Raw genomic sequence first — 14,735 nt, 5'->3', positions numbered from 1 at the left:
TTTCAAAGAAAGAAAGACCTAACCATGCTCTGTCACGCCTCCCCTCATCCGGACTCGTCGAGCCCCTCCTACACTCGCTCCCTTGCCAGCACTATTAACGAAGCTTTGTTGTCCTGTCGCATACCAATTGCATGCCATCGACTATGAAACTTGAATATTGCTGACTTCGTATGTGTACGCGTAGCTCCCTGTTCGGGAGCGAGTTTATTCTGTTTGGTGATGTTCAAAATGCATAATTTGGTGTAGAAATATGAACAAAACTGAAGAAGCTTGTTTCTAAATTTTTTTTGGAGTAATTGTTGAAATATCTATGATAGTCAAGTGAGGATCTGTTCACTATTTGAATGTATTAGTATTAGCAGCGAAAAATTTGCTTGACCGCCTACGCAGGATAGCATGACTTGACTTTTCACCAATGGTGTTTAAACCAAATTGAAATTTGTTAAAAGAATAAGAAACGCTGGATGGCTTAATTCGGTTAAATGCATATTGACGACAAGATTTGTGAACAATCTTTTGATAGCTCTCTCATTGTTAACTGTTACTACTGATTAATTCAAGTGTATTGAGTATATATATATATAGCATTATTCTCAGCTCCTTATCTATAGGGATAAGCATAATGGCTATTGTTCACTAATGGGTGTGAGTTAAGACCAAAGTTGTAATTGTTGTTGAAAGGCGAAAGGTTTCCTACTTAAAATTTCACTTAATCTCTAAATATTCATTTCCTACATCATTTGCATGTTAAGGTTATGGCTCTGTTTAATTTATCGTACGGCTGAATTATGAGAATGGGATTTCATTGATCTCTTTAATATCATAGGCTCTTTTAAATAAGTAAAGTCAGTGTGAGACATAAATCTTTACCCAGTACGCGGAACGACGCATTCTTTTTTTCTTTTGTTTTAAAGAAGTCTTGAGAGAGAAATATTACTGCTTTATCCATCTTTCAGATTAATTAATTAATTAAAGAAGATGTTTGGAGATGATCCACCACCATTGCCCCCAACTCCATGTGCTGAAACTCCATGTGACGTTACTTTTGTTGACTTAAGCGATCATGATCGGTTTGTTGCTGTTGCGGATGATGATCACGACGGAGATGATGCAGAATTTCGTCCACATATGTCCGGCATACTTCAAACTGAACCAGATTCGGAATTTGTTAACCCTGAAATGGTAGTACCTCATACTAAATCTATAAATGCAAGCGAAATTCCGGAATCTTGTTACAGCCACTCTACTGCATAACAATTCTGATGAAGAACAGAATTCTTCATCCTCATCTTTGCAACCTCAATTTCATCAGTTTGCACAAATTTCTAAACCTCGAGGTTTATCGCCTGAGGTTTCAGGCTGTTCTGAGTACTTAGATTTGGTAAAGAGCTTTGTTACGGCTCTTCTTTCAGGTCACTATTTTAGTTATCAACACATAAATTGTTCTTCCAAATGTATTTTTCAAAAATTTCCCTCAGTACTGACACAATTGATTCAGGAAGATGAAACTACCAGTGGTGGATCGCAGGACATGTCAGCTTTCGAAAAAGTGAAGGAAGATTCGATTCTAACGGAAAGTATGAAAGACGCGGCAAAACACAATTCATATTTGCAGCATTTCGATTTGATTGGTGGAAATGAAGAAGCAATAGTTATACAGAGTGCTCTGCAAAACGAAGACAATGATGAATTTGGTGATTTTGGAAATTTTGCTGAAACGGTGCATATTCATTTTTGTTTACAAAATTTTAATTTAAAGGAACGTTTTCCGATTCGTTCCGCCTTTCAAATTGGGAAACTTTCTAATTTAGTTCCTTAAAGCATAGCGAATAGTCTTTTTTGTAATTTGCTATGTCTTTGATTCATTCACTTCAGATGGAAACTCAGAAAAGCGAAAATGATAATTGGGCAGATTTCGGGTCCTCTTTATTTCTTGATCCTTATATGGAAAATAAGTCGACTGGAAGTGTTACATCTTCAGGAGCAAAGTTGCAGCTTACCACTGAGACTGCAAGTTTCTATAATTTAATTCAAATCATTCCTGATAATCGTACATTATTTGTTAGAGTTATCTTACAGGAAAGTTCAGATTTAACTCTTCGATATAGAGATGACCGAAATAATAATCATGGCAATTCATAGAATATAAGCCACAATCCATCATCAGCATTATCCTTCCTCTACGATAACATCGATGTCACTGAGTGTGTCAAATACCTCTATTCCTTACTCGTCTCTTCATATACGTAATCCATTTTTGTAATATATTTCATGACAATATATTGCAGAAAGAAACATAAAGAACATTGGTGTCTTAAAAAAAAAATGATTTATGGGATTACTACAGATCAAGGTAATGAATATTAGCGAATTTACACTTTGGAAACCGTAAATTGGATTACATTTTTCAGTCATTGTTGCCAACACTTCTTGAAAATTTATGCAATCATCAATTGTGGACAGCAGTTGCTGGGAAGGGGGAGAACAGTGACGAGTATGATATTTCTGATAGGGGAGTATACGAAACGTTAAGGGATGCAATAAATATGAAAGACAAAGAAAGGTGGAAGTTTTTTTCTCACATAGTTCATGATAAATTCAAAAAACTAATAACGATAGTTATTCAAGTTCTGCAAATACCTTTAAACTTAGTGCATGATTTCAGTAGAAAATTATTTGCAATTTTGTGACTATTCCACTTGATCTCAAGATGTTTTTTGTGATCAAGTAAGGTTATTAATCAGCTTACTAATTGACATAATTTAAAACAGTCTTTTCGATGTATGTTCAGTTATGATTTTTCTGATCTTGATTTAAGACTTGTTTAGGCCAGATGAAATGGTGTGGAAAGCAGTAAGCACTATTGAAGAAGCGCCAGCACTAAAACTGCAGTGGCATGATTCATTGATCCGGAGTTATTTTTTACATTCATTGAATGTTGATGTGAATCAAGTCCGTTTATTGTCATTTTTTATACAAAAAATCTTTATATTCAAAAATTATTCTAATATTACTTTTTTAATAAATCATATGATTACAATTTAAAAATAGAAATTGCAAAATGCCGCAATCACATAATTCTGGCGATAGTTTCATGTAATTTATCAGATTTTAAGCAGTTTTCTACCTCTCATTTTTTCAGACTGTTATTCGAAACTCAGATCTTCCTGTATTTGCACAGCAGCTTGAAGAAAGTACAGTTCTTGCACCTGTCTCTATGGTGAAGAGCTGCGGTGGGGCTGTAAATGAAAACAATCCGTAAGTTTTAAAAACTCAGTCCATAACGTTTCAAATTTATCTTTGTCTAGGAACACAGTTAGCATATTTTCAGATTGCCGCAGTCAAATTCGACTGAGTTCTTATCTCATGCAGATATCGGAAGGTAAGGGACAAGTGATGTTTGCTCATTGGATTGTAGATGTTTACAAATACGCTTTACATTTGCATGATAAAAATGCAGGACTTTCTCATTGTTTTTTCACTGCCCGTCTCTATGTTTCAGTAATACTTTTATAGTTGGTATTCTTTCCTAGTTTAACCTCGTAAAAAGTCAAAATAACGTTAAAAACAGAAATGCACAAATTTTGAATTTCGTCGTAATCCACCCTATCATCTCTGAATGTTTCCTTTGAAATTTTGGATTCAGATATTTCTGTGCGAGATAAAGTCAGACGCAGACTAAATCAGACATTTCAGTAAAGCTTGGAAGGTCTTATCTATCTCATTTTTCGCCGTTGAATAGTGAGAATGTTTTGATTATTAGTTCTTTCTAATCTTGTTTTTAATTTCGACATTTTACTATTTACAGGAGATGCAAACAAGTACTTGTTGATATAAATAGAAGTATAGATCTTGAAGAAGAATAGCAGCACCATTGATTGCATGATCCATACGTGACGTAATAGGAAAGGGTTCAGGTCGTACTTCTTGCAGGTCTTCAGTCAGCCAACAGGCACCTTCAAGATCCGTTACTATTGATTCATTGGCCGTTCCACCAGTGCAGTTTGACTGGAATAATTCCGGTCTAACAAATCCTCTCAAAACAGGTTGTATATTCTCTTTTCTCATTTCATCTTATAGATTATAAGTGAAGGAAGCAGTTATCAACTAACTTGCGGGGTTTTAAATGTTACTTTATTTCTACATTCCGTGTTGTTCTTAGTGTTTCGAGTGGTTTTCATATTTTTCTTTGACTTCACAATTCCTTCAGTGGTTTTTCGATGTCTTTATATACTCGTGCAAGTTTCCAGATTAAATTATCTTTAAGTGAAGGAAGCAGTCATCTACTGAATCTTTGTAATGAAATATGTATCCGGAATTTAGTTACAGTGTGATAACTTTAGCAAGATAGCTTCCCTTTAATTTTGAAGACTTCATATAGAAAAGAATAAATGATGAATTTTGTTGTTAAAAAAAATCGTTCATCTCTTCTGAAATTAGTGTATCTTCAATGAGGTGGCCTTCCTCAAAAACTGTTTTAAAATTTTTGCAGCATTAAATGTATCATCTGCATCATTAGACTTGGATTTTTTGGTATCCACAAACAGTAGTGGCTCAACTGCTGATGTTTCGCCTACTGTACAGGTGTCCTCAACGCTGCAGAAGGTTCTGTTCATTATTTTTCAAATTCTGCTGATTGGATAATAAACATTCGGTGAAAAATCTTGAATGCTTGAAATACAGATGATGAGTTCCCTTGAAATAGAGATTGAGGGTTTCAAGTACAGGTTCCAAGTACAGGAGTATAACTCCTGTATCACATTTGTCACTGTACATTGACGATGTAAATGGTGTTTTTTAACGGACTGCTCATGGTCATGTCGGCATCATATTTGCTTTTCGTAAAAGATCGACAGCAAGTACAAGCATGAAAAGCATTGAAATTAAAATTGATAATCATATGGTGAGTGAATTATGTTTGCACTGGATCTGTACATTCTTAAAATTATGGCTTGAAAAATAAATAAATTTACTAACTTCTTGTAGGATCTGACTGCGTTTGGTCTAAATTTGCCTGATGATGCTGGAAAGAGTAAAACGGAAAAAGGTATTTCAAGCAGTACACCGTAAGTGATTCCTTTGAATTAAGCAACAGAAATGGAATAATGTAATAACATTTCGACTGTTAGTGAATACGCTGAATACGCTTCCGGCTGTTAGTGAATAGTGAATTTTACAATCCTACAATGAAGTGCGCGCATTTCATTGTAGAACTGTAAAATTAGCAGCGTTACAATTTGAAATCTTTTAATTTTTCCGGTAATTGCTGTTTTTGCTAAGAAGAAACTTTAGATGACAGAAGTTAGTTTATTTCAGATAAGAATCTGTAAAAAATAATTTTCTGTCATTAAGATATTTTATGCTATTTTCATACGAATTACCAATCTTTATTTGTTCCAGAATTGTATTGGACTACATACTTCGTAAAAATGGTGATAAACGAAAATATAAGCCAGTAAGCGAACTTTCACTTGATGCTCGGGCTCTTCATGACCAGTTGCCGGACCTCGATTACATGTTATCCAATGTTCTGCTTTTTCCCGTCGTTGATCGCTAACTGGTGGATTTATCGTGCTCTCCATTAGATAATTGTCATATGGATAACTAAGTCTTCAGATTTTTTTATTCAGAGAATTTTCTTGGATGAACTGCCTAATTCAGGTCACTCACATCTCCTTTTTGTATTTTTATAAACAACTTTTTGTTTTTGTTATGGGCTTTCTTCTCCTGTAAATTTTTTAAAGACAGATCTGTTGCACGGGTGATTTATGCTTTGCTGTGCTTTTTCCAACTTCTTTGTCTAACAGATTTCATTTTTTTCAGCTCAATTTTCTAAAATTGTTAAACATCGATGTTTGTTCTTTATTGCAGTTCCTAAATCTTGTTCTCTTATTTGTACGTGTAACGAAATATGAAAGAGTCTATGCAACAAATTTGTATCATTTGATGAAAAGTAAAATTAAAAATTCTCATTTCTTGCTCATCAAATATTTTTTTCGAAAAATGCTGACGGGTGATGATTTTTGATGGGGTGAATGCACTGTTTATGTTTTATGATTTTGCACCACTGAGGGCCTGATTTTCTTTGGGCTCTTCGTACTGCTGTTTGGGATATTAATTTCGATGAGTAGTGAACTGTTCTACAGTAAATCAAGTTTCATTTAAATTTGTTTCTCATCACTTCTCATTTGATCATCCGATTCAGCGTTAGACTTAACCACACTGTCGGATGTTTTGTCACGATGAGTTTTGAAATGTTGAAATCCGGAACAGTCCGTTTAGATCGAGATTGATTACCATAGAATTGATAGTGTAGTCGTTTATTGATAAGCGATTCAACAGATAATATGAGAGTACTATGTTCGAGGTGTTACATCTAATGTTTCTCATTAGCAAAAGATCATCTCATGAGACGGATATGCAAGAAGTCTTTCGGAAACCTTCTAGCAATATAAGTTTGACTTGACAGGTAATTGACATTAACCTCGGAATTTGACATCGGAGGATTAGCTGGGTTTTCTACAAGTTTATTTAGATGTCTCCATTCAGCACTGTTTATTTCCTGTAGAATATTCAGCGTAACTAAAATAACAGATGAACAGCACTTTAACTAGCGCTGTCCATGAATAATGATCTATGTGCAGTAGTAATGAATGGTATCGTAGAAAGCAGGAAAGAAGGATTTCTCTGAAGATTGCTGGCGCCAGTATTTCCTATTCTCAGTGTCTGTCATTTGTTTTTATAACCAAATGAACAGTGACTCACTTCACGCTACTTCCGTTAATTTACTGGATTTTGTTTATTCCTCGAAAGAATCCATCGAAAAAAAAAAAAAACTGCATAGACTGGTTCATACTTCAATCTTACATGGAACTAATAACAGGATTGGACATATTCTGAAATGGATGAGATAACTATATAAAAACTTCACCGCACATATGTTGTGCATGTTATTTTTCTGGTACCATATACACCAATGATTTATAGCGTGTGAACTTGCTCCTCTCTTAACATCCATTCCGGCAATTTTTTAAATTTAAAGCAAATTATAGAAACACTTTTTTTGTTGAGAAAAAAGGCTGAAAATTCATTTGAAAGAGATTGTGCAATAATAAGAAAGCAGTAGCAAAAAAACTGCTCGAAATTAAAGTTATCATTTACAAATGTATTCATTTCAATACATATTTACTCTATCCAAAAAGGAAGTTATCACAAATTAATTTAAGTTAATTTTTTAGTTTATCTCAAGTTCCGAGTTTATTCTACTAATTGTTGTTCAAGATAGTTTATGTAATCCATTAATTAATCATTATTAATTGCTGGCTTAAGATGATTTATAAACACTCCGGTTCTTAAATATTTCCGTCCAAATATTTTTTGGAAACCCTGATGAATATCAGTGATGACATCAAATTGGAATTGATTCAGTGAATCCAACTTTATTTACTTTTTGCTAACTGCTGATAACGAAGTTTTAGAAATAAAGGCTCCCACAAAACCGTCGAAAAGTCCTATTTTGACGAGATCAGATCAGAGCATTCGAATCGTTAATAATAATAATGAAATGGATGGTTTGTATCTCAGCTCTTCAAAAGATTAACTCTGTAGTCAATCGAACCACATTTGACCATGTAGTAAAGGTATAAAATGAAGGTGGAAGCGTAATCTTCAAAGTAAGCAATAACGGGCTAGAGGATTAGAGTGGTTTGATCCATATCCGCACGTTTTGATCTATCGCTTAGCACTGGATTCAATTGATCAGGCCTTAATACCTTGATATAATATAACAGTAGTGGCCTTAATATAATGATATTATCAACAATTGATCGACTGAATGGCGACTTGACCCAATATTGGAGGGAGAGGAAGAATGGACGAACATCGTTGACTGATTGTCGGCGCCTTAAACCGATCATTCCGGGCATTCTCGTTGGCGCCTCTCAGGAGCCATTTCTAAAAAGATATCAGCTGTTTTCTGTACTCCTCCTCATCTCCTACAATTTCAAACAACTTTTTTTTCCCTTTCAGAATTTGTAACAAATTTGTTAGAAATGAGTAACTGTAGTTATATTCATAGCGTTTCATCAAACCTTGAAATGTGTCGAAGTTTGCTTTTTAAAAAATATTCCAAATTTGAAAACAAGAACAATAATGTTGCTTGTTTTCGTCCTTATTCTTTTTTTTTTGCACATTAATTGTTCAGTGCAAAAGGTGTCAGTTGAAGCACCAATACTCTTTTCATGTGCTGTTGAACACATTGCAGCACAATTTCTTTCTTTTTTTTTTGAACTTTTCGCAAAAAAATTTTAAATTAAGAAATTTTATGATAGCAGAATAGCTAGCATCAAAAACCAATCATTTCATCTTATAAAAATAATGATTTATCAAAACTAATCATTCAAGGTCTACTTTTATCAGTTTCATGTGAGCAGAACTTGCTTCCCCAAAGGATCAATACACACATCATTGATATAGGAATTTTATATGTCAAAATTCTGAAATAAATGAAAGAAAAAAAAAAAACCTTGAAATTTGAAGGGTTCCTACTTTACGTATCAAAAATTTTGGAACAAAACTATGAAGCATTTGCGCGAATGTAACTCTGAACACAGCACTCAGATGGACGAAACTACGAATGGATATTTAGATAATTGGAATAGAAGGCGATTTTTTTTCTCTTTTTTAAAATAAATAAAGTCAAAAAACGGATAAAGGACGAGGAAGGAGTTATGACATAAATTTTGGAGCGGAACGTAAAAATGTCCAACATGAAGAATATCTGATTATAAAGGAAAATATATTGTTTCAATGAATAATACAAATGCATGAGGGAATATTCTATTGCAAAACATAACATATATCATAAAAAAACAAAACAAAAACATGAGATCATTTGTATTTCATGAGGAAACTAAATTTCTTTTTGATAAATATAAGCAATTTCAAACAAAACATTTTCAAAGAATACATCTCTTTTTTTATTTTAAGTTTTCAATTTGATAGGAAAAGCTGGCCGAAAATTAATCCAGAATTAGGAAGGAATGTTCTTGCTGAGAACGAGAAACTATCGAGTCCTTACACTTTGAGATCTGCGCTGAAATTAAAGAATTGCGGTAAACACCACAATCTGAAGACTCGATAAATTTGATTCTCGAATATTAAAACCTCTGTTTGAATCTAGTAATTCGAAGTTCATCTGACTGTAACATTGGAATTCCATTCTAGCAAAAACAGATCTTTTACTATTTCGCAAAATGATAAGAGGTCTTCACCAGTTCATGATTTAATGAGTTAAAAGATCTATACGACAAAACCTTTATTAGTACTGAAGCATTAAAGACTTATTAGAATTCTATTTGCTTGGTTTTTTTCAGACTTTAATTTGGAAATTCTTCGTAATGAAATATTTCACAAAAAGAATAAATTTTGTCTTCAATCTCTATGTATGCAATTAGATTAAAATTAATAGTTATAGTTAAATGATAGAAATCCACTTTTTATATTCATAAAAATCTCTTTTACAATGCAGTACCATCCCTCACTTGCTACCTGTGTTATTCAAAGTTTGTTATAGAACTCTTTTGTCAATAAATAAATTTTTCCTTCGGAAAATTTTCAAGAACTTCATAATTTGGTCATTTACATCAAACCTCAAACTGGTCAAAAGAAAAGAAGGCATAAAAAATAAGCAATGGATAAAACCTGGTTTTCTGGTAATAAAACCTGACTGATTATAGACCATCCTCCTCGCTTTCTAAGTTAGTACCGCTCAGTGCAATACACTTACATTTTTTCACTTTGATCACTTTTCGTTTCAGTTCCTTTGGATTCTTTCTCGGACAATCCAGTTTCACCTATTTCACACGAAATCATTAAGATGTCTTAATTCATTTAAATTAGATCGCAAGCTAAGTTTTTTTGGAAAAAAAATAGTCTTTCTGCCTTGATTGCTTCCTACGACTGAATTTTTGAATTTGACTAACAAATTCTTTACAATATATTTATTTATGAAGCCTAAATTGCTTTGCGCTTCTAATCTTCGACTATTTCCATCCTGCATTTCTGATCTTCATTGCTAGACAAAACTTTATGGTATCTCCATAAAATGGCACGAAAATCTACCTCAACAGTATCCCATTCAGCTGGCCTGCACACCGAACAACTTTGGAACATGGCATCCAATTTCAATTTTCGCGGCCTTAAACGTGGTATGAAATAAGAAGAACAGGTTCCATGGCAAAATCTGTTGTGTACTACCTGTAATTTCCTGATCACTCATTTCGATCTACGAAATTGAATCATTTTGTCAATATAAAGCAATTTAATTTAGTCTTTCCCTGTTATCCCTTCACTGTAAATATTATCTAAATGCGATTTGCATTGAACTATTCGGTATCATTTGAAATCCAATTCTTCTGACTCTAAGACTTCTAAAGTCAACATTATCCAATTCTTCTGATTCTAGAACTTTCAAAGTCAATATTTGCACCATTATCACAGATGTTCATCCATTATTTTCGACCTCAGTTGCAGACTTAAAAATCACTATGATAACATTTCGACATTCCGAAAGAATCAGAGAATATTAATTGCGACAAATGAAACGAACTTTTGATAAGCAACCATCCATACGGATACGTTGTTTGAAAGTCTGACCATCGCAATGTGCTGCAGGCCTTGAATCATCTAGTCTTCCTAAGCTGACTTCTTGATTCACTTGATGCAATGCTTCTTTTGGTGAAGAAATCACTTTCTTCCCTACATCAACAATAATGAACGGAAAATGTTTCAAAATGAATGAAAAGTTTAATTTCGAATTAAAATGAACTCCAGAAAGTTTGCTCATTGCATTAACATTTCATTTCTAGAAATATAAGCTTTTACCCTTTTTCTCGGATTTTACTTGCTTTCGCATATATCGCTGCAGCCACTTTAAGCGTTTCTGATCAAAAGTTAATAGTGGCGGTTCAATGTACGGTTCTGAATGCAATGAAATGAATGCCTTTTTTGCTATTTCATCAAAAACAGATCCATTTTCTACTTTGTACTGAATATACCTGTAAATTAGTTTTCATTGTGTAAATGCAAGATAAATTTCAGAGCAATATGATTTGTTTTATAGATATCCTCATCTCTGATGGCGACTCTCTCTTATTAATATACGATAGGTATGGGCGCAAGAAGTGCTTATTTTTGCGCTGCAAATATGCCATCGTCTAATAGTAATGCAACCCATACGAAAAGTATGTGCCTAGAAAACTTCTGGCTACGTAAGACGAGCAAAATTTTCATCTGACTATGCCATTTCGTCAAATAAGACCAGAAAAGGGGACAGTAATAATAAGATCTTGAGATGCAGCAAATTACATTTAATAAAATGAACCACAATAGTCAGTTATCTCAATTCCATTGTAGAGATCTCGAATAGAATAGGAAAAGAATTTTGAGCAGAAAAAAAAATGAGAAGACAAGCAATGGCGGACAGTAGGAATGTTTGTGGTACTGAAAGATATTTTATTTACGATAAAACGCATTATTAGAAATAAAAAAAAGAAGAAACTATGAAAGGTATGCATGCGGAAGGTAAAGGCTGATATTGTTTGCGCTTTTTGCTTACTATGAAGATTAGACAATTTCTTGGAAGGTCCTTGAAAGATAAGTTTAAGGCAGTACCAATGTAAAGCATGCCTTACTGATGTTTAAAAAGTTGAAAAATTAGAGTACTTTTATCAAAAACATAAATGCTTAAATTAAAAAAAAATTCGAATTTAATTTCAAAGTAAACTTGGTTTGTACTCCTTTCCATTTTCCCATTTAAGGCACCAAACATCTCTTTTTTCTCACTAATTCCCGGAAGTTACAGCGATTAACAAAACAAAAACAGGTCCAAAAGTATTTTTAAACATCTCAAACCTTTGATTGCTCATTTTTTATTTCGCTTTATGAAATTCATAAAAAACGAAGTGCTACCTCAGATTACATGTGTGGATTGATAGTAGTGACTGGTTGGTTTTAATCAACCAATCACTTATGAAATGGATGACCACTGCTGCATTCACAAATGAGCAACAGTCACGAAAAATCATTCCATCATTTTTAGCAAATCTGTTTGTGACCGATTATTATCGTTTAGTAATGCAAATTTTCTTAAACATTCAATCGTGAATTAGAATAAATTGGCCAGCAAGTCAAATAGAAGGGAACAAAGTATCGCAATGAAAATGATCGAAGGAAATGGGCGGTGGTGTACATCAATATTTTAGAGCAGAAAAAGATTCTTGATGTTATGCAAATTTTCATCCAATTAATGAAATTTTTCATAAAAGCATCAAGAATCTTTGAAATATAAAGAAAGCTCTTCAGACGGATATGAAGTTACGAAGCGCTCAGTTCAAGCGGAATTTGGTAGAATATATGGTTAGAAATGTCAAAAAAGAAAACTGAAATGGATTATTCGAATAACCTTTGAGGTGTGGAACTTAACTAGTGGATTAGCTGAAAAGTTTTATATCACAGGTCATAAATCTCTTGCATAAGGCATACGATAGGTTTTGAGGACATCCTTCTGATGCAGATCTCCACAGCACTATGAGATACTCTCATTGAAAATACAGTAATCATAATGGTGAAGCGATGGCGCACTGATCGTGGGCGCATTTAGGATTACTACTTGATGACGATCAAAAAGATGTCATGGGTGAGATATGGTAAAACTAGGCATGTTTACATTTAAGAATCAGAAGATATGGGTGGACCAATTCAGCTAATTTTAGTTTTCATGAATAATTTCGAGTAAAACGTGCGGTTCGGAAGACGATATCCTTCACTCCTCCATTAACTTTCTTTTCTCTTTTTGGCAAAAATACTATCCTTGAAAAAGAAACCACCAAATTTTGGTTAATTCCAATCAAAAATTTGTAATAATTTGTGCAAAAAAAGGTACATTTATCTGAAAAAATTACAAAATGTTCAGGTTTCAGACAAAGTGATACCCAAAATTAGACTGTGGAAACTATTTAAACTGTTATTTGATTAGATTGTTCTTTGATCTTTCAAATCTACAATATGTCATATATATCATATGTCACAATATGTCATATGTCATCTGATGACTAAAAATTCTTTGAAAAATGGTGGTGAAATTAGTAAGAGCTATTAGAAATCGTCCCAGTACATTTTTTAGATGTGTAGCGTAAATTCAACAATTTGTAAGCAAAGTCCAAACTTCAAACTTCCTTTAGAATTCGTTTCTTATCAATCATATTGAGAGAGGACTGTTATTCACATACCAAAAAATTGATAACTTGATGGTCCATCACAACTTCAAACTTCAATGATGCATGCGAATGCTATGCACTACACTTCAAATGCAAGGATAAAGAGGCGCGCAAATTCTATGCATGTAAAGGTGGGAGGATATAATTCGACTTGAAAGACATTAATTAAATTAGTATAAACGCTTTAACTTGAAAATTTTCTGAAAAAGCCATCAAATTATGCTAAAAACGAGACAAGAAGCTGCTCTGCTTTTTCCTCTCTTTAGCATATCTTTGTTAAATTATCGCGTAGTTGAAATACGACAATGCTGATAGTTACAAGAAACTTTTGTTATCCAATTTTACGAATTTTTCCTATTCCATTCTAATTAATTTGCATAGTGGAAAAATAATTGCTTGTGGTTGGGGCTTTAAAGTGACATAATGCGAAGTTAGGATATTCCTTAAATAGGTTACTTCTACGTAGGAAAAAAATTTCACTCTCAGGATAACTGTTAGCAATTAGAAAATGGGATCAGCTGCACATATAAGGACTTTTGAGGATGACATGTTACAAAGTTCTCTAGTACTGAGAATTTGCTAACCCGGCGGAAGAGGTGGCTGGTGATTGTTCAACGACACCAATGTTGACGATCGGCGCACTGTCAGCAGGCAGTAGTAAATAGTTGCAAGGTGTCAGTATCATCATAAATTTCAGTAAGAGTGCAATAATAGTACAACTGGGCCTATCTGTAAAGACCCTATCGGTAATACCAATTCGCATATCAATTCAGCAACCGACACCTTTTTCGCCTGATACCACTACGTTTGTTGTTAGCAGTGTCGGAATTGACTTTTTGTGGCAACAAATTCGAGTGCGTTAAAATGAATGAAACGGAGAATGTTTGAGCAACAAAGTTGCTGCTTCTTTCTGTGTACGACGTCAGATTGAATGGCTGTAAAAAAAGTTTGTACTAAATTTAACTATTCATATTTGTGGCTTCTTTTGGACACCAAATGTAATGATATACTGCTCAGTTCATTCAAAACAGTGAAAATGAAATATAAAACCGAAATGTTATCGTAATTGCAAACGAAATGTTAATTAGAGAAAGTCTAACGGTGTGACTTTCCCCCATATTATGCTTCGAACCTGCCTCATATGTATTTGGAATTCCGGAAGTATAAAACCGTCTGAAGAATTTACAAGAAACAAAGCAATAGTTGATAGCTGTAATATTATTACTTTTCTATACATTACTAACTGTAATAAGGAAAAACCAACTGAGAAACCATTTCGTTAAATTTGAAAAACCTAAAAGATATTTAAATATTCCGTTGACTCATGAGGAGTTCAGAGATTTAGAATGATCCAGTACTGACAATGTCAGTTGAATGGTCTACGGAGGGTAAGAAAGGAGCCGATGATTAGAGTCGGGCGTGGTTACAACACTAATCACTCCTCCATTTTCTTAGTCA

At 33.6% G+C, this 14,735-nt stretch overlaps 3 protein-coding genes across 3 annotated transcripts; 2 read left to right on the top strand and 1 right to left on the bottom strand.

Annotated features, from left to right (window-relative positions):
• The first annotated feature begins 945 nt into the window (after positions 1–945).
• On the top strand, positions 946–2,266 carry LOAG_00252 (hypothetical protein). Its single transcript, XM_003135792.2, has 3 exons — positions 946–1,182; positions 1,499–1,720; positions 1,876–2,266. The coding sequence occupies exons 1-3, from the start codon at positions 979–981 to the stop codon at positions 2,140–2,142; spliced, it is 693 nt and encodes a 230-aa protein (XP_003135840.1). The 5' UTR covers positions 946–978; the 3' UTR covers positions 2,143–2,266.
• Positions 2,267–2,276: 10 nt separating this feature from the next.
• Positions 2,277–5,979, top strand: LOAG_00251 (hypothetical protein). The gene is made up of 8 exons (XM_020445387.1): positions 2,277–2,563; positions 2,829–2,952; positions 3,143–3,258; positions 3,332–3,382; positions 3,934–4,046; positions 4,493–4,605; positions 4,987–5,066; positions 5,401–5,979. Exons 1-8 carry the CDS (start codon positions 2,547–2,549, stop codon positions 5,555–5,557), a joined length of 771 nt encoding a protein of 256 aa, XP_020304148.1. The 5' UTR covers positions 2,277–2,546; the 3' UTR covers positions 5,558–5,979.
• A 2,991-nt stretch (positions 5,980–8,970) lies between these two features.
• Positions 8,971–14,116, bottom strand: LOAG_16363 (hypothetical protein). The gene is made up of 6 exons (XM_020449016.1): positions 13,862–14,116; positions 10,885–11,057; positions 10,610–10,758; positions 10,123–10,257; positions 9,703–9,854; positions 8,971–9,094 (listed from the first exon to the last, which is right to left on the bottom strand). The coding sequence occupies exons 1-5, from the start codon at positions 14,038–14,040 to the stop codon at positions 9,732–9,734; spliced, it is 759 nt and encodes a 252-aa protein (XP_020307565.1). The 5' UTR covers positions 14,041–14,116; the 3' UTR covers positions 8,971–9,094; positions 9,703–9,731.
• Positions 14,117–14,735: the final 619 nt, after the last annotated feature.

This window comes from Loa loa, assembly GCF_000183805.2.
Source record: "Loa loa unplaced genomic scaffold supercont3.1, whole genome shotgun sequence".
Taxonomy (NCBI): domain Eukaryota; kingdom Metazoa; phylum Nematoda; class Chromadorea; order Rhabditida; family Onchocercidae; genus Loa; species Loa loa.
The sequence above is the reverse complement of the archived record's forward strand: the minus strand, read 5'-3'. Positions and strand labels throughout refer to the sequence as shown.

Bases quoted from the DNA above. Each gene is read 5' to 3' on its own strand.
- LOAG_16363 (XM_020449016.1), bottom strand. From the start codon at position 14,040: ATGCGAATTGGTATTACCGATAGGGTCTTTACAGATAGGCCCAGTTGT. The intron at 10,759-10,884 runs GTAAAAGCTTAT...TTGTTGATGTAG, and splicing joins AGTAAAATCCGAGAAAAAGG to GGAAGAAAGTGATTTCTTCA. The intron at 9,855-10,122 runs GTAGATTTTCGT...CGTGTGAAATAG, and splicing joins CTGAATGGGATACTGTTGAG to GTGAAACTGGATTGTCCGAG.
- LOAG_00252 (XM_003135792.2), top strand. From the start codon at position 979: ATGTTTGGAGATGATCCACCACCATTGCCCCCAACTCCATGTGCTGAA. The intron at 1,183-1,498 runs GTAGTACCTCAT...CAATTGATTCAG, and splicing joins AATTTGTTAACCCTGAAATG to GAAGATGAAACTACCAGTGG. The intron at 1,721-1,875 runs GTGCATATTCAT...CATTCACTTCAG, and splicing joins TTGGAAATTTTGCTGAAACG to ATGGAAACTCAGAAAAGCGA.
- LOAG_00251 (XM_020445387.1), top strand. The intron at 3,383-3,933 runs GTAAGGGACAAG...TACTTCTTGCAG, and splicing joins TCTCATGCAGATATCGGAAG to GTCTTCAGTCAGCCAACAGG. The intron at 4,606-4,986 runs GTTCTGTTCATT...AACTTCTTGTAG, and splicing joins TGTCCTCAACGCTGCAGAAG to GATCTGACTGCGTTTGGTCT.